Source organism: Sorex araneus, chromosome 3 (genome assembly GCF_027595985.1).
Source record: "Sorex araneus isolate mSorAra2 chromosome 3, mSorAra2.pri, whole genome shotgun sequence".
Lineage (NCBI taxonomy): Eukaryota > Metazoa > Chordata > Mammalia > Eulipotyphla > Soricidae > Sorex > Sorex araneus.
Genome location: NC_073304.1, coordinates 84,115,534 through 84,133,365, shown reverse-complemented (window position 1 = coordinate 84,133,365; position 17,832 = coordinate 84,115,534). Strand labels below are relative to the sequence as shown.

The 17,832-nt window shown below is 43.2% G+C and overlaps 1 protein-coding gene across 2 annotated transcripts in view; it reads left to right on the top strand.

The window, feature by feature from the left end:
- The window catches only part of RASGRP1 (RAS guanyl releasing protein 1), a 72,128-nt gene extending 56,443 nt beyond the window's left edge, over positions 1 to 15,685 (top strand). For both annotated transcript variants that reach the window (XM_055130275.1, XM_055130276.1), the window contains exons 8-17: positions 590 to 706; positions 2,410 to 2,685; positions 3,479 to 3,559; positions 5,307 to 5,411; positions 6,386 to 6,495; positions 7,497 to 7,641; positions 8,466 to 8,502; positions 9,073 to 9,225; positions 9,975 to 10,363; positions 13,290 to 15,685. In XM_055130275.1, coding sequence (XP_054986250.1) covers positions 590 to 706; positions 2,410 to 2,685; positions 3,479 to 3,559; positions 5,307 to 5,411; positions 6,386 to 6,495; positions 7,497 to 7,641; positions 8,466 to 8,502; positions 9,073 to 9,225; positions 9,975 to 10,363; positions 13,290 to 13,421 — 1,545 coding nt within the window. In that variant the 3' untranslated portion in view covers positions 13,422 to 15,685. The remainder of the gene's footprint in view (positions 1 to 589; positions 707 to 2,409; positions 2,686 to 3,478; positions 3,560 to 5,306; positions 5,412 to 6,385; positions 6,496 to 7,496; positions 7,642 to 8,465; positions 8,503 to 9,072; positions 9,226 to 9,974; positions 10,364 to 13,289) is intronic.
- The last annotated feature ends 2,147 nt before the right edge of the window (positions 15,686 to 17,832 follow it).

Here is a 17,832-nt window from a genome sequence, read left to right as displayed (position 1 = left end):
AGGTTGGTTAGTTCAGTATCTGGCCACCTGGTACATTACAGGTGCAGGGTGTCAGGAAATCTGGGCTCCATCACTGATAGGAGTGATTCCTGAGTGCAGAGCCAGAAGTAACCCCTGAGCACTGCCAGGTGTGGCCCAAAACAACAACAACAATTTTTTTTAAACTGGGGGGCTGGAGCAATAACACAGTGGGTAGGGTGTTTGCTTTTCATGTGGCCGACGTGAGTTTGATCGCTGGCATCCCATATGGTCCCCTGAGCACCAGCAGGAGTAACCTCTGAGCATCACTGGGTAGGGTCCAAAAATCAAACAAACCACCCCCACCCCCCAGAAAATCTGGGCTCGGGTACAGAAGAAATCTGTTTGAACAAGTCCTGTGGGTCTCTGGGGCGGTGACGCTGCCGATGGAAAGGGTGGCCCCAGAGCAGCTGCAGCAGTGTGAGAAGTGCTGCCGTGTGTGATGGGGACCTGCTGGGCTGGACGGGAGTCCCAGGGGAATCACAGCAGCCACTGGCTGGGCTTGGACCCGGTGACCCCCTGGACACTGGCATGATCAGTGACTCTGCTCTCCTCGGTTTCTGTGTCACAGAAGCTCCACCAGCTCCAGAACTTTAACACACTGATGGCGGTGATCGGGGGGCTCTGCCACAGCTCCATCTCCAGGCTCAAGGAGACAAGCTCCCACGTCCCACATGAGATCAATAAGGTCAGTGCTGGTGTCTCCTTCACTCTGCTGCCTCCCCAGGCCCCGTGGCAACCTGGCCTCCCCTCGGGCCAGCCACTCCATCCTTTGTCAGACAGAATAGCAAGCTCCAAGCAACCCCAAAGGACAGGGCTGCCACAGTTCAAAGAATGACAGAGTTGCTCTGACCTCTGCGGGTCTCTGCACACACATACTCAGGCTGGCCGATAGGAATCAAGTGCGCCACTGAATCTTTGGTTCCTGCCTCAAACACTCACTCCCAAGAATGGTTTCCGGGGGCGGAAAAGTGGTTCAGCTGAGGACCGCTTGTTTTGCAAGTCAGAGAGAGTTAATGATGCATTGAAAACCCCGAGGTCTGTAACTGTGGACCCTGACATTCTGTTTTCCCACATTGCTGGAAGTGAGAGTCTCGTGTGTCATTTTGTATTAGACAGTGTCCTATTGAGGAGTCGTTTTCTCAAATGCCCTGAGCACTATCCTGCATGACTGAATTGGGCAGAATACACTTTTTAATCCCAGGTGTGGTTGGGTTAGAAAATTCATGGCTCTTGGCTCACTTGTCCCTCATGGGAAAGGACTGGACTAAATGCAGCCTGCAGACCTCCAACTGGCACACACATGTCCTCAGTCAGGAGATTTGTCTTTCCTCCTCCCTGGGTGTATAACACCTTTAGGAGTTACTCCTCTGTCACCCCGCTCCTACTCCACACGCCTGGTGAGCTGGACACCCTACACTTCCCCGAGAGCCATAAGACCTGGTGGAACACTGCCATATACAGCCATGTCCAGAGCAAACGGAGGGAGTCTGACACTAGTATACCTGTGTACATTAAGCTCCTCATTCCCGTGGTGGTTCCCCCAAAGTAGTGCCATCCTGTCTGCAGCTCGTGCTCCTTGGGGAGGTGTGTGGAGTGAATTAGTAAACTTCCGTCCTGCCAGCAGCTTCTCTGGCCTGTCCTGAGGAGGCAAAGGTCTGTCCTGTGAGCACCTGTCCTTCTCTCCCTGCATGTTTGTGAGTTACAAGCCAGCAGTTAACTCTAGGACCTCAAGTTCCTCCCTGGAGATAGATGATGCTTTTTGAAAATTAAAATGTGATTGATTGCCCCTGGGTTTACAAGACTCTCGTTTTGGGAGTCCCACTCACCCCATGTGTGTATAAACCTCACTACACCACCTAATGCCCTGCACAGGATCAGACCTCGCCCCTGTCCTCTCCTCTCCCCATCTCTTTCCTGCTCCCACCACAGCTTTTGTTGTTTTTATTGGGTTTCGTTTGCTTTGGTCGTTTATGAGACAAATCATCTGGTAATTTCTTTCACTGATGTCATCTTCCCTAATGGCCACTTGGTTTATATCTTCTATAGCTTTTTCACCCAGTCACCTGTCAATGGGCATCTTCATTGTTTCTGTGTCTTGACTATCCCCTGCTTCCTAGCCCGAGGTCCAGTCCGAGAATCACTGCACCAAGACCTACACAAGCCACAAAGAGCTTCACAGCACACGTAACATGTCAGAAGCCCCACACTTAAAACCCACACTTTTCTCTTACCTGCACACCTCACTCAGCATGTCCAACCTCACAGTTAAAATCCCCATGTTGCACCGTGCACGTCTCTGCCCAATCTGGGCCAGGGAGCAGATGGCCGCTGCCTGCAGACAGCTCCCCTTGCCCACAGTGCTATGACGAGCCTGGTTCTGCTTTGCAGGTTCTGGGGGAGATGACCGAGCTGCTGTCCTCCTGTAGAAACTATGACAACTACCGCCGCGCCTATGGGGAGTGCACCCACTTCAAGATCCCCATCCTGGGGGTGCACCTTAAGGACCTCATCTCGCTGTATGAAGCCATGCCGGACTACCTGGAGGATGGGAAGGTGAACGTGCATAAGCTGCTGGCCCTGTACAACCACATCAACGAGCTGGTGCAGCTGCAGGAGGTGGCCCCACCCCTGGAGGCCAACAAGGACCTCGTGCACCTGCTGACGGTGAGCCCCTGCCCCCCCCATGCCCTCCAGCCCCCACCCGGCTCACTGTATCCTTGTCCACATTCCCAAGGACCAAGTGTTGCTGTCCCCATTTTCAGGATGGGGATACTGGCGACACAAAGACAGAATTTCCTGCCAGTCCGATGTTGCCTGGAGAACAAGGTTAAGATGGTTACCGAGGATGTGAAGCTTATTTCCAAGCCCTCAATTTTCCTCAGTGTTCTGATTCTAAGACACAAAACTCACTGCCTCACTACTAACACTAAATTTCAGGCCAGGGAAATGCCTTGTGCACACTCCCTCTGCTGTGAGATAGGGTCTTGGGTTTATTAAGTGCTGTCTAAAGGCTTTGATACTAACTCTGTTTAACAGCTTAAAATCACAGCATCTTGCCTTTCAAAACTTCATAACTAAAAAGAAGTCACGGGCTGGGCAATAGCACAGCAGGTAGGGCACTTGCCTTGCCCAAAGCTGACCTGGCTTCAATCGCTGGCACCCTCTATGGTCCCCTGCGCTCTACCAGGATTCCTGAGTGCAGAGCTAGGAGTAACCCCTGAGCATTGCAGGGTGTGGCTCAAAAAGAAAAAAAAAAAAAAAAAAAACCCAAAACCAAAAACACAAACTCTTGCTCTATAGCAATAACAGATGTTACAGCTACCTTTTTGAATTTTAAGACAAACCACTAAGAGCTTAGAAGAATAAGCCACCACAGAATGAGAAGCAAAAAAGAAAGAAATAGGAATGTCGGACAGCACCTAATCGTTACCCCTGTTCTGCTCCATTTAATCTGCAGCTCTCCCTAGATCTCTACTACACGGAAGATGAAATCTACGAGCTCTCCTATGCCAGGGAGCCCAGGAACCACAGAGCGCCCGTGAGTTTTCCATATTAAGACTCCTGAGTGTTCCCAATTGAATCCCAAAATGAATTTGCGCCATACAGAAATGTCTCTGGAACACAATCATTTACAATCTAGAAATTTACATTTACAATCGTGGCCATGCGAGCTCTCATGATACTCAAAATGAGCAATGGAAACTAAATTCTTTAGCATCTGCCTCTGGAAGTAGGCTTGAACGGTGGTGGGAAATTTCGAGCAAAACATAATGCCCAAAATTAGAGAGATAGCATTGGGGAAATCGTCTGCCATAGAGGCAGGGTGAGGACTGGGATGTGAGTGGTGGAAAATGTGCACTGGTGGAGGGATGGGTGTTCCAACATTGTATGACTGAATCTCAAACATGAAAGCTTTGTAACTCTATCTCACGGTGATACAATTAAAAAACAACCAAAACCGTAACGTGGAGTTCATGCCCAATTCAATCAGCTTAATCAATGGATGAACAAATAGCAGAACTCCTACGTTATTAAAGAGAGAGAGAGAGAGAGAGAGAGAGAGAGAGAGAGAGAGAGACCCCTGAGTATTAAAGGCGCTTTCCAAGCTGCTCCCATAGATCTCAGGTGTGTCACACCCTGTGTTGGCAACAGAGAAGGTGCTGGGATGTGTGTGTAGGGGAATTGGGCATGCTCTACACCGTGTAACAGCATCAGAAGGAAAGGCAGAGACATCTATTTGTGGGCCATTGATTAGAGACCCCACCTCAGTGTTTCCTTCTAATCTGTGCTTTTTGGTGGTGAGAGTGAAAGGAGTTTGCAGACTGATCAGAAGCTAACGTTCTGAGGGAAGCCTTCTAGCTCGGTAGAAAAGCCCAGCACTTGGTGCTCATCTGGGGCAAGAAGAGCAGTCAGCAGCCCCGGAGCCCTTGTGATGATCCCTGGCATAGCATAGGGTAGAAACCTTCTCCTTGAGCTGGGCTCACCATTTCTGCAGACAGGTGAAATAACGTCTTCCTCTGAAGGACTGATAATCCTGTCTCTGGGGAACTTTCCGAGCCTCAAAAAAAGGGTGGTCTATGGGAAAAATGATCAACCTGTAAGAATTGCACTTTGTCCAGCTAGCTAAATGCCATCCTCTCTCCACAAAAAGATCCAGGGACCTGAGAGGTAGTGGATGGATTCATTAGCTTGCCTTTTGGACAGCCAATCCTGGTTTGGTTCACATAGGGAGCAGAAACAGGAATAAGTCCTGACCATACCTTAGTTTGGCCCTCAGATAAAACGATTAAGTTCTGTCTTATTATAATAAAAGATGTTTGAAACACTTGGTAGGTTCCAGTTTTAGAGCATCTACCGGAATGGGTATGTGCCCTGTCGTTAGAGTTTAGATTAGGCTGAGATTCCATTGTGGCTTGTCAAGGCCTCAGATCTTTTCTTGTATATCTTCCTGCCTTTTACTGTCTTCTCATCCACATTTCTACTAAGTAGAAGAGAAACAAACTGTGAATGATCAATCCACTTAACTCCAGTTTAGTATAGCTTCCTTAACTGATGAGGAAGGAGTGGAATGCAAACTCTGGACTTTAGGGGACCAGCAGATGAGACAGTGTCAGGAGCACTTTGCACACGGCCCACACAGTTCTGGCATTAGCCACAGGATTGAGACTTCAGCTGCATGTGGTAGAGGTTTGCCTGCAGAGCCATCACGGTGGTGGGGAAGGATGGAGCAGTGTGTTATAATATTTCGTGGTGGTTACGGGAATTTCTCTTGGATCTTGTTTTAGCCACTAACACCTTCAAAGCCGCCAGTAGTGGTAGACTGGGCCTCTGGAGTGTCTCCTAAACCTGACCCAAAGACCATAAGCAAACACGTCCAGAGGATGGTGGATGTAAGTACAACTGGGTTTCAGTGACAAAAGCAGCACACTGCCTGGCTTAGCTGTGTCAGGGGCAGCACTGAGTGGGGCAGGGGGGAGGAGGAGAGGAGGGGGAGGTGGTAGAAGCACAAAAGTGACAAGCAGGGAACCAGTCCTCATGTTGTAGCAGAACAGTTCCATTCCAAGGGTACGTTTTGCAAACATTAGGCTTCCTATGGGGTGGGAGTAGGGGGCAGGTGTGAGGATTAAGAAAGGATTTCTCTTAGAAATCAGCAGTAGTTAGGATGCATGCTCCTGACCCAGGTCTGATCACCACCACTTGGGCCCCCGAGCATCGCTGAGGTGGCCCGAGTGATCCCTGGCACTGCAGGACCCAAGCAGCCTGGCGTCTTTGTGTTGGTCTGGGTGGTTGAGAATCACCAGCGGGACCCCAGAGCACCACTTGGGATACTCCCTGCCCCCCCCAAAAAAAAAGTTTTCCTCTTAAAGATCTAAGGATGGAGCACAAAGGTGGGTTTGCGGACAGAAGAGCATTAGGAAGCGTCAGAGAAGAGGCTGCATTCCTTTCTGCCTCGTAGAGATGGTTAGCTGAGTGGAGTAATGAAAGGATGCTGGAGTGGAGGAAGCATTTCTGGCCACTGAGCTACGAGGACAAAGAACAGGGCTTGGGGGTTAACGAGAGTAGAAGCACCTGGCCACACCAGCAAGTGGAGGGGGTGATCAGTGCATCCTCGTAGCTGTTTCCTGTTCCTCTCAGGCTGAGAGGCTTTGACCCAGTTGCTTAGGCTCCTGAAAGGAGAAAAGATGGCTTTCCCTTTGTCACCAAAAAAACTTTTGAGAGAGTGCAGTGGGGCTGGAATGAAAGTGCAGTGGGCAAGATGCTTGTCTTGCATGTGACCACCCCTGGTTCAATCCCCGCCATCCTACACAATCCCCTCCTGAATTCCCAGGCGTAAGCCCAGAGTACAAAAACAATTTTTTAACAGTCTGTCTTCAAGAACTATGATCATGACCAGGATGGATACATTTCTCAAGAAGAGTTTGAAAAGATTGCTGCAAGTTTCCCATTTTCCTTCTGCGTAATGGACAAAGACAGGTGAGGTGTGGGGTTTGGGAATATGAGGGGAGGAGTCAGCGGATGAGAAGGGTTTATGCGTGTGTTATAAGAACCATCTGTAGACGAAGATATATTGCTGTGTGGCCACTTAATGGATATTAGGGCTAAGAGTAATCATCAACTGGAGACAGCAAGTAAGGGGTTTGCCTTGCATGCAGCTGGCCCCATTCTCTCCTCAGCACCAAATAAGGTCCCCCGAGAACCATAAGGAGGGATCTCTGAGCACAGAGCCAGCTGTGACCCAACTCCCACCCCACCCCACCCCACCTCACCTCACCCCGCACCTGAAAAAAAGGTTGCATTTCATACCACAAATCTTTGGTATGAAATGAAAAAAAGAAAAGAAACAAATAAAAATACCATGCTTTTTAAAATGCTTAAATTGAAAATTCTGCCATTTTAGGAATAGCACTGTACCACTATCATAGCACTGTCCTCCCGTTGTTCGATTTGCTCAAGTAGGCACCAGTAACATCTCCACTGTTACTGTTTTTGGCATATCCAATACACCATGGGTAGCTTGCCAAGCTCTGCCATGCGGAATAATTTTAGAAATAATCAATTATAAATAAGAAAAAGTTTAGTCTTCCTCCTTTGAAACAACTAGTGCCTTGCATGCATGTTTACTTTTATCAAGTTACTAAGTATCTCAAGTCTCTATATGAAACCAAAAATGTGTTCCGTGAGATATGTATCGTGTAACATAAAAAAAAAAAAAACAACCTTGAAGCATTGTATTCCTCTAGTCTCTAGACACACATTCTCTGTCATTTCAAGTTTTAGACAGTGGCTAAAATAGCTCTGTGGAAATGAGGAATGCCTTGTCACCTGCTTACTGCATGCATCCCTTGTATTTATTATTGAGGCCCTCACATAAGGAAGTGATATCAGGTAACGGTCCTACTCAAGGAAAGGGGAGTGTTTAGGGCTGGTAGCTATTCTGTCGCCCACACTGACATCCTCTTGTCATTTGCTTGCAGGGAAGGACTCATTAGCAGAGATGAGATCACAGCCTACTTCATGAGGGCCAGCTCAATCTACTCAAAGTTGGGTCTGGGCTTTCCTCATAACTTCCAAGAGACCACCTACCTGAAGCCCACTTTCTGTGACAACTGTGCTGGATTTGTAAGTTGTTTGTTCGTAGAGTGCCACAGTGTGGAGGTTTAGGAGATAGTCTAAATCAGTGTTTCCAGAGTGGGTGGGATTGCCACAGGGTGAAGCTCTGAGATGATCCCGGAGGTAGCTTTGGGGAATCTTTCGGATTACTCCCTTGGAGAAACTAGATTTCCAGTGGGGAATTGGGTGCTTTTCTTTTTCTAAAGAGGGACAATAGTAAGTTGGGAACTTCTGGTTTAAATGTTTTTAAAAGCAAGACTCATGACCCTGAAATCATTCTAGTTTTAGAGCATAAGCAAACATTTAAAATAATCCAGATTTCAAGTGTGGCTTTTAATTTGCATTGTTTCCCATTTCTTCCTGGTTTGTTTCTTTTCTGGTGCATGAGGTCTGGGATAAGTGCTAAAGAAATAATGAAATCTGGGATATTTTTCTAAAGTATTGTATAAGAGTATTGAATTTGCATGCCTTTTCAAGTGTCAGGAAAACATGAGAACCTGCCCGACTCTTTCCCCTAATGAAACTGCCTTAAAGAATTCATCTGGGTTCAGCCTCTCCTGTCTGGCCCTATCCACTTTAGTTTGTCATAGGTTAAGTTTTTCCTTTGCTTCATTCACTTCAAGGGCCATCAATGAGACCCTGAAAACACTGGGCTCTGATCATGACAAACTTCAGTTTAAAGTCAGGGAGGAGAAAACATAAAACAAACAAACAAAAAAACCCCACAAAACTAGTTTCCCTCCTAAGGTAGAGGGAAGATGAACAGAGGGTAGCACCTGAGCCCCTCCCCCCATCCCAGTGACTAATGTGTTGCATTGTCATTTGTCACACAGCTCTGGGGCGTCATCAAACAAGGATATCGATGTAAAGGTAAGCCTTGGCTTTGTTAAGCCTGGTCTCAAGGGTTTCTTAAAGCATTTTTACCCACAGTAGCTGTTCATTTCATTCCCAACGCCTCATCTCCCACACTGGCTTCCTTGGGATCCCCTGGCTACTACTCCCCTAGGGCCCTGGCTAGGGATGGCAAGTGGTGACAGAAAGGAGGCCTCCCAGTGAAAGGCATGAAACATCTCTTGGACTAGGAATGACTAGTCAGCTTTCCTTCTTACATACCTTCGGACCAGGAAAAGTCAGGAGTGGAGAGAGCTTTTACTACACAGATGAAAGGATAAGACCTAATGCACAACCAGGGGTCTCCAGGGCAGTATAATGCAGGCTGGCCAAGACCCCACCTTCTCCCTCTAGGAAAACAGAAGCTGCTTGTTGAGATTCACGGTCAGGATTTTGATAAGACAAAAATCAAGGACCCAGAGAGAGTGCAGTCATTAGGAACGGTGGGAGGGCCTCGCTGCAGATGACAGGACAGTTATGTGACCAGGGAATAGAACACGGATGTGCTTGTGAGGTACAGACTTCCTGACCAGAATGTCTTGTTCACAGATTGTGGGATGAACTGCCACAAACAATGCAAGGACCTGGTTGTGTTTGAGTGCAAGAAGCGATCCAAGAATGCAGCAGCTCTCACGGAGCACAGCACTCCTGGGGGGCCAGCACCCGACCTCTGCTCACTAGGAGCCAGGGACCTGCTCCATGGTAGGTTCTGGAGAAAATGCTACCTTTATGTTTGCTATTCTTCCGTGAAATCACCACAAATGCCATTGTAGAAGAGGTCTAGTTATCATGCACCTATTTTAAGAGTTATACGGTAGTCATGTAAAATGCAAGTTCTCATGGAAGAAAGGTGGCAGAAAAACATGAAGGCTAGAAACTCAGCATGGAACTAGAAAGGGCCCAATCCTCAAGCCCCAACTCCCTCTCCCTTCTCAAATACTGCCCGAGGCCAGGGACTTCTAAAGCCAGTAAGCCATAGGGCAATCACGGATATATCAGGCACAGAAAGGACAACCATGTCAAAATTGGCTAGTGATGAGGAAAAACTGACTATTAATATGATCTTCTTATTATATTGATGGTATTGGCTCATCAGATCAAAACTACCAGCAATATCTATCAGCCTCACTGCGACATCATATGTTTCCTATCTTCCGTCTGCTCCTAAGAAGATAAAATCAAGCTGGGATCCTTAGAGTGGGCTAATTTTAGAACCACTCACTGAGGCCACTACTGATGTTAATTAGAAAACTCTCTGTTGTCCAGAAACCATTGTGATCAGTCGTGTCCTGGCTAGAAAGCCTCTGATTTCAGCTTTCTAGGGAGGACTCCCTAACCTGCCAGAAAATGAATCTGAGTTGGGCCTGTCACAGCAAGAAACTCATTCACTAGTCAGTCTTGAGTTTGAGTTCCTGAGTTGGAGGACTCAGGCATCTTGTATCTCTCTCCAGCTCCTGAGGAAGGAGGACCTTTTACATTCCATAATGGGGAAGCCGTGGAACACAGCGAGGAGAGTAAAGACCGGACCATCATGCTCATGGGCGTGTCCTCACAGAAGATCTCTGTTCGGCTGAGGAGGACTGTTGCCCACAAGGCCACACAGACCGAATCCCTGCTTTGGCTTGGAAGTGAGGGCTCTGCCGGCCCTTTTGTGCTGTCATCCCCAAGGAAGACAGCCCAAGATACACTCGATGTGGTTCCTGGTCCCACATCTCCATGCCCCAGCCCAGTCTTGATCAGAAAGCGGGCTTTTGTCAAGTGGGAAAATAAAGATTCCTTCATAAAATCAAAGGAGGAGCTCCGTCACTTCAGACTCCCAACCTACCAAGAGCTGGAACAGGTACCTACCTTTTTTCCTTTCCTTCAGTCTGAGAGAAATGGGTGTAAACCAGAGCAGAGCCTGTAAAGTGAGGATTCTGATTGGGCCGACTACTAGAGAAGCCAATGGGTTCTTATTACACAAAGAGAACAGGATACACAGGGTCTTCTCCCAATGCAGAAGGACCATTTCAAAGCGCTAAAGCTCAGGTCACAGCAGACTTCTTGAGGAAGCCCAGTTTCTGCTGACCAGCTTCACCATGGGGACATTACGCCTGTTGGTGATGAACATGCCAAATCCTCTCCTATACAGGTCTGTGTTAATCTTTCCCATCAAGAGTTGTCTTAGCACCCTCATAGGCATTTCCTAGGAGGTAAGTGAGATTTGTGTTAAAAAAAAAAAAAAAAGTATTGATCACTACAGGAAGCTTTCCCTCCTTCATAAAATTGAGGGAAATGTGCGGATCCTTAAGCAGTTAAATCAACAGTAGCTGGTGCCAAATAAAATATAATTTATAGCCATATAACTTAGAAAATGGTAACAACTGTGCTACCAGAAGCTCCTTCTATTAGGTTTCAACAGCACAACTGTACAGCTGGCACCTCATGAATGGAGGAGGAAAGTAGGAGACTGGTGGCTGTACAAATGCAGTTCAGAGTCAGTTGCCTACTTTTGTTTAGAATATAAAGCTCACAGTGAGAGTGAGCTTACACAGACTTTTTCTAATGGGAACAGGAGACTCAGAGCAATGATATCAGTTGCAGCAGTATTAGTCATTTTATTTAAAGAGTAGGAATGCCAACTTTTTCTAAAACATCAAGTTGGAGATGTAGCAACACAAACAAACCAGCTTATATTGTACTTAGTGAAGCAGCCCAAGGACATCAGGATTCCCTTCCTCTAGAAGTATGTGTCTAACTTCCAGGAGTGACAGCTAAGAGTAATGAAGGGCAGGCAAGGTAGTACACTGGGTAGGAAACTTGCATGCGGCCTACCTGGGTTTGATATCCAGTACCACTGAAGTATACCTCAAAACCAAAAATGAGTGATGAAATTAGGAGCTTCTTTTTTTTCTCTTCTTTTTTGGTCACACCCAGTGATGCACAGAGGTTATTCCTGGCTAATGCACTCAGGAATTACTCCTGGTGGTGCTCAGGGGACCATTGGGGATGCTGGGAATCGAACCTGGGTTGGCCACGTGCAAGGCAAACGCCCTACCCGCTGTGCTATCCCTCCAACTCCAAGAGTTAATTTGTTGAAAGGGGTGTGTGAGAGAGGGGGGGAAGGGGTTAAAGGAGATTTAGCAAAGAGTACAAAGTAAAGTACTGGAAACATTACTTGGAACTATTACCAGCAAATTGGAGGACATATGAATTCCTAGGATCAATCTTATAAGATTGAACCAATAATGAAAAAACTACCAACAGACCAAAGTCCAGGACCATACAATTCACTTTCACAGTCATTGAACACTCAAAGACTGAATATTTATCCTTTTCAAACTCTCTTTAAAAAGTGGAGAGGAATTATTCCAAATTTCTTTTATAAGGTCAGCATTCCCCTTACTCCAAAAGCAGGAAGGGAAACCACAAATTACAGGCCAATATACCTGATGAACTCAGATGTGAAGATCCTCCTCAACAAATTATTATTAGCACACTAATACAATAAAGCATCATTTACCAACATTAAGTGGGATTTACCCTATGGAGACCAAAGCAATCAACATAGTACAGTACACACCTCAACATAACAAAAGCCATATATGATAAGCCCTCAACTCTGCTAAGTTTAAGTTCATGAACAGGAAAGGACTCACCACCTTAGTGGTGTTGGGATAGAATGCAAGACCCCACCCAAATAAGGCAAGCGCTCACCCCTGAGCAGCACAGCCCCACTTTTCTCACCACTGTTATTCTGCGTGGTATTAGAAGTCCTCATTAAAGCAATTAAGTATGATAAAGAAAAAACAGCCACATTAGAAAAGTAAAACTTTATTTTCCAGTGACATAGAGAACCCTAGAAATTCTATCAAATCGCACTGTTGAGGGGGGAATAAAGCAAGATATGATGTTCCCTGGTTTCAAATATTTTACGATATATTATTGTAAGCATGGTATGTCTCTTTAATCCAGTATGGGAAAAGCAAGAGCAAAGATTTAAAGTTGGATATACCTGAATTCAGAACACCTCCACTTAAGCTTCTGCTGCTCTGAGGTTGAAACATACTATCCATGTGTGGTGTGTCTAACTGGTGTATCATATAATATACAGCAAATGCTTGATATTTTATACTAGCTCACAGGTATCTATGTAATGTAGGCTGAGAAATAAGTCAAGTGTATTCCAAAGTAACCTAGAAATCATTCAAATATTCTTTTTTGAGAAATTAATATCATGCAAGATACCAGATTCAGAGTGAGAAGACTTGAAATTAACTTCTGAATCTCTAATTAAATAACTGCAAATTAGATAGCTAAATCCCACTTAGGGATTTATAATCTCTTAAGAACCCTCGAGGGGTAAAATTCTTTATAAGATCCCATTAGTTTTCAATTATTGGGGGCAAGTAGGGAGAACTGAATAAATTGTAGTATCTCATACAACATTCTGATTCACTGCTTTCATACTTCAAACCTGACCAGACAATCTTTGTGTAAGTCATGGTCTCCTATATATAATATCCAAAATTTTTTTCATTATCCATTTACTAACAATTTATTCTGCATCCTAAACATTCCTATCTTTGATGGAGCAAAAAACAAAAACTCACTGCAGTTTGCATCATCTTGTTATTTTGTATGCAGAGAAAAATAACTATCCTCAGAAGTTTTAATTTTTAGCCAGATGAATTCAGAGGTACCAGTTCAGTGTAGTTCTCGGTATTGTAACTCATTTGCTAGCTATTGCTACTTTATTAATATAACTCCTTCTCATTTCACTTTAGAAAATAAATACCCTGAAAGCAGACAACGATGCTTTAAAGACCCAACTGAAGTATGCACAGAAGAAAATAGAAACCCTCCGGCTTTCAAGAAGCAATCATGTCTTAGCTCAAATGGAGCAGGGTGACTGTTAGCCCAGAAAATCAAGGAGCATATTCTACAGAAGAGTACATCAGAACTCACATTTCTTAAACAGATGAACACAAACAGGGAACCACAGATTTTAAAATTGAACTTAAAAAGAAAAAAAAAAATCAAAATTCAGTCAACTCCTTCCTTGACCTGAGATTGCTAACAATGTGGTAGTGTTTTCTTACCTAATCAGCTGTACCAATGTGAAGAAAAGCTGATCAAATGCAGAGTTTTGCCAATCATACCACAAACTTTTTCAAAAGCATGCAAAACGAAACACATGACTGTGATTTCCTGACAAGGTGGTTTCTCACGTGACTTTCCCAACTGCTTCTTAGAATTAAAGTCCCTGGAAAATGTGTTTGTTTTTGTCACCAGATATGAGATTTGTGAAGTAAGTTAGAATTTACTTTGTTCTATCTAAAAAGCTCATTTACAGAAAAACACCGATGTTCTGTAAAAGTAGATTTACTTTCTCAATAGTGCAGCATTTTTTCATGAATCTGGTTTCTCCTTTACTACCTCAGATACAATCATTAGCCCTTTCCCTCTCCTTCCACTACCCTCATATACATATATATATATGATACATATCTATTTACCTAGAAATGAACTTCTAAATATGTAACCATTTTAGGAGCCTACTAAAGATCCAGTTGCAAGTCAGCTTGTAAGTTTTAGTCTCACAATCATAAGTCACAATAAAATAAACAACCAAATTAAGAAACTGGAAACATGGCTATTACCATTACGTTGGGTGTGACTGATTAGCTAAAATAATGTGAACAAGATGTTTGTCCTCATATAGTCTTCAGTGGTCAGAATTAGGAATTTGTGACTTAAAATATTTTGGAGTCTGCTTAATTCACGTTCTGTTATTTTTAAAGTAACTATTTCTAAAGTTCTCTTTTGACTTACATTTGTGCTTTTACTATCTTTAGTACTGATACTATTTAGAAATAAGCTAATTGGATCAGAGGCTTCAGTAACTGAATGTATATATGTATATAGCATGTATATCAGGCATGTATGTGGCTTAGAATTTTTTGTTTTCTATATAAAAATGTGTTAGTGAATTAAACTACTTTTAGTCATTTACACAAATTGATAAGAATAAAGATCCATAGGCAACAAGATGAAAAATTGCATATGATGTAAACTACCATTTGGCAGGATCACAAGTAAATGTCAAGTGAGTTGTCTATTCATGAGAGTTGTGTTAAACTGGCACATTCAGTTGTCTGAGCAACCGCTTACAAACTCATTTGTCAGCTTCTTGTTCTCTTAAAAAATTTATTATGATCATTTTCTCTTGGGAGGGAAACTTACGTTCTATGTTGGGAAAGCCCTGAACTAAACTGAGTTGACAAACTATTAAGGATACAATCTCAAAAGTTTCAAAACTAGGAATACCAAGTCTTAATTGAATTAAAAATATTGCTTTCCTGGATTATTCAGACCAATTCCATTTGCATAACTGGTACTGAATATTAACTGAATCACTTTTATACAGATCTTAGCCATTTTCTAAAATGAAACTCATAACCAGAGCAGCACCACCAGGTATACAAACTTATAAGTGCACTTTACAACGGATCTTATGAACAAATATGAGTTTATGACAAGCTTTAAAAAGCATATTCTTCACTATTCTTGTCCTGATACCTTCCTGACCAAAGGTAGTACAGTTTAGTTTCTTTAAATAGTCACATGACTCCCCCCCCATTTTTTTTACCCCCTTCCAAAATACTGTCCCCAGATTAGTCTCTCTGCAGGTATCTATGATCTAAAGGAATTCATAGGACCACAGGTGCATGAATATGGCTAGAAGATCTTAATCATTTCAGAATATACCACACATGAAGAGTAGTTTCAACACAGGCCTTTACAGCCCAGCAAGGGCTGAAGAACACTGTGTAAAAACTCACACTGACCTCCACTGTAATAGTAGAATCCACAAATATAATCTGGAACACAATTTTATCAAGTCCAGGATCTACCAATTTTTTCATCTTGTATGGCTGTAAATTAAGTTTGAGCACATTTATTATCTGTCTATGTTTTGGTAAATGACTTGTCTTTTAATTGAATTTGTGAATTTCTGTCTAAAGATAGAATATGTGTAAAATTGCAAGGAAACCAAGTGTACAAATTGTAAAGGTGTTTTATATATATATATATGTATTGTACGTTTTCTTTGTGTAATATTTATATGATAAAAGGTCTTAGGATCTCTAAAACAATAAACATCTTGTGTTTTTTTTTCGGTTTGAATATACAGAAGCTTCACCTAAATTTCTATTATAATCCACAGCAGAGAATACTTCCCATCTATTAACAAAACTTAATTTTCCTAGAAAGAAAAATACAAAAACAACCAATTATCTAGCATAAATTTTCGCTAAAGCTTTTTAGAACATTAATATAAAAAGTCAACTTTTCCCCCGGATTTAGTGATTCCCCAAATACCGCATCTACTAATACCTGAAGAAAACATTTAAATTTTAATTTTTTTGGTAGCTTTAGTCTTTAATTCCACATTTTTAAGAAAACTAGCAAGAGGAGAACTTTGAAGTTATAGATAAAATTTAGTGGATATTCAATCCAGTGTACAGAACCATCCTAGATATATATATATATATATATATATATATATATATATATTTTAGCTTTTTGGGTCACACCTGGCGATGCACAGGGGTCACTCCTGGCTCTGCACTCAGGAATTACGCCTGGCGGTGCTCAGGGTACCATACGGGATGCTGGGAATCGAACTCGGGTCGGCCGTGTGCAAGGCAAACGCTCTACCTGCTATGCTATCGCTCCAGCCTCCTAGATATTATTTATAAATATTTAGAATGATTAGAGACAGCCATGCTTTTCTCCTTCATTCCTTAATCAACTTCTGTTTAACCAAGACTGTGATGAAAAGATAATTCCAATTAAATTCCATTGTGTACCATACTGGTACATTTGAATGTGGGCATAAATATCTTTCTGACAATATCACTCAAAATGATGTCACACAACCTGATACTGAAGGAAAGATTAAACACTCTCATTCTCCAACCCAATTCCCATTCCAAATATTTCAACTCTGCTTTTGACAAGTCATCACTATTAAGAACATTTTCTAGCCACAAGTCTTTCTTTAGGTTATCTTACCCACTTTTGATATAAATACAGGTAAAATGTTTTTCTGCTTATTGAGGCAAGGTATCCCTGATCTGAAGAATATAAAGGAATAATAAATTCACAGAAAATATCTGATCCCTGTTGCTGAGGGCTTATTTGGAGTGAATATATGGACAGGACATAGAACCTTCATAAGGTCCATATGAGACATCAGCTACTTCATTAATTCAGAAACTTCCTGTAAGGTCATGTCTGTAAGTGCTATTAAGATAGTACAAGCTAGGCCAAACAGGGGAAAAGAAAATGAAGCAGAGAAAAAAGTGAAATTGAAAATATGGAAAAAATACTAAAGAGACACAGAAAAAAGGTGTCAAGATTTTAGAAAGCAGTAAAATGCCGCTCATCATACGACATTCATGTTGCAATCATTTGCAAATATTTACAAAGCTTTTCACATTATCTTTCAATTAAGGCCCCAAGTTGCCTTATTGCTATTACAGATATTGCTCAGAAGATACTTACACCAAAGAAAATTTACAGAGTGAAGGTTATCATAAAAATCGTACCTTGTGGGAGAAAACAAGATATTAGGGTCTAGAATGGACCAAGTGGACAGGACAGTTCAGTGCTTGGGCCTAGTAATTAGCTGCTGCATAAGCCCTGTGGTTCTTAAGAGCCTCCAGAGCTTCGCCCAAAGTGAAGGGGATTGAGCTTCTTTCAGGGCCTCACAAATATACTTCAGTCCTCAGTGTTTTGTTAATTAGGGAAAGCATGGGGCTGGAGGGATAGCGTAGCGGGGAGGGCCTTTGCCTTGCACGAGGCCAACCCGGGTTCAATTCCCAGCATCCCATATGGTCCCCTGAGCACGGCCAGGGGTGATTCCTGAGTGCAGAGCCAGGAGTAACCCCAGTGCATTGCCAGCTGTGACCCAAAAAGGCAAAAAAAAAAAAAAAAAAAAATTAGGGAAAGAATTTCCCTCCAAGTATCATTTGTGAATTTAAGTATCTTCACTTAATTTGGGGAGCTAGAGAAAAAGCACAGTGACAGGGCACTTGCCTTGCACCTGACCAACCAAGGTTCAACCCCCAGCACCACATATGGTCCCTCAAGCCTGCCAGGAGTATTCCCTGAGTGCAGAGGAGTCAGGGTAACCCCCGAGCATAGCTGGTTGTGGCCCCAAAACCAAAATAATAATAATAATAATAATAATAATAATAATAATAATAATAATATTTTTTGAGTCTAAGTTTACAAAAAATGGATAAAATTTGTTTTATT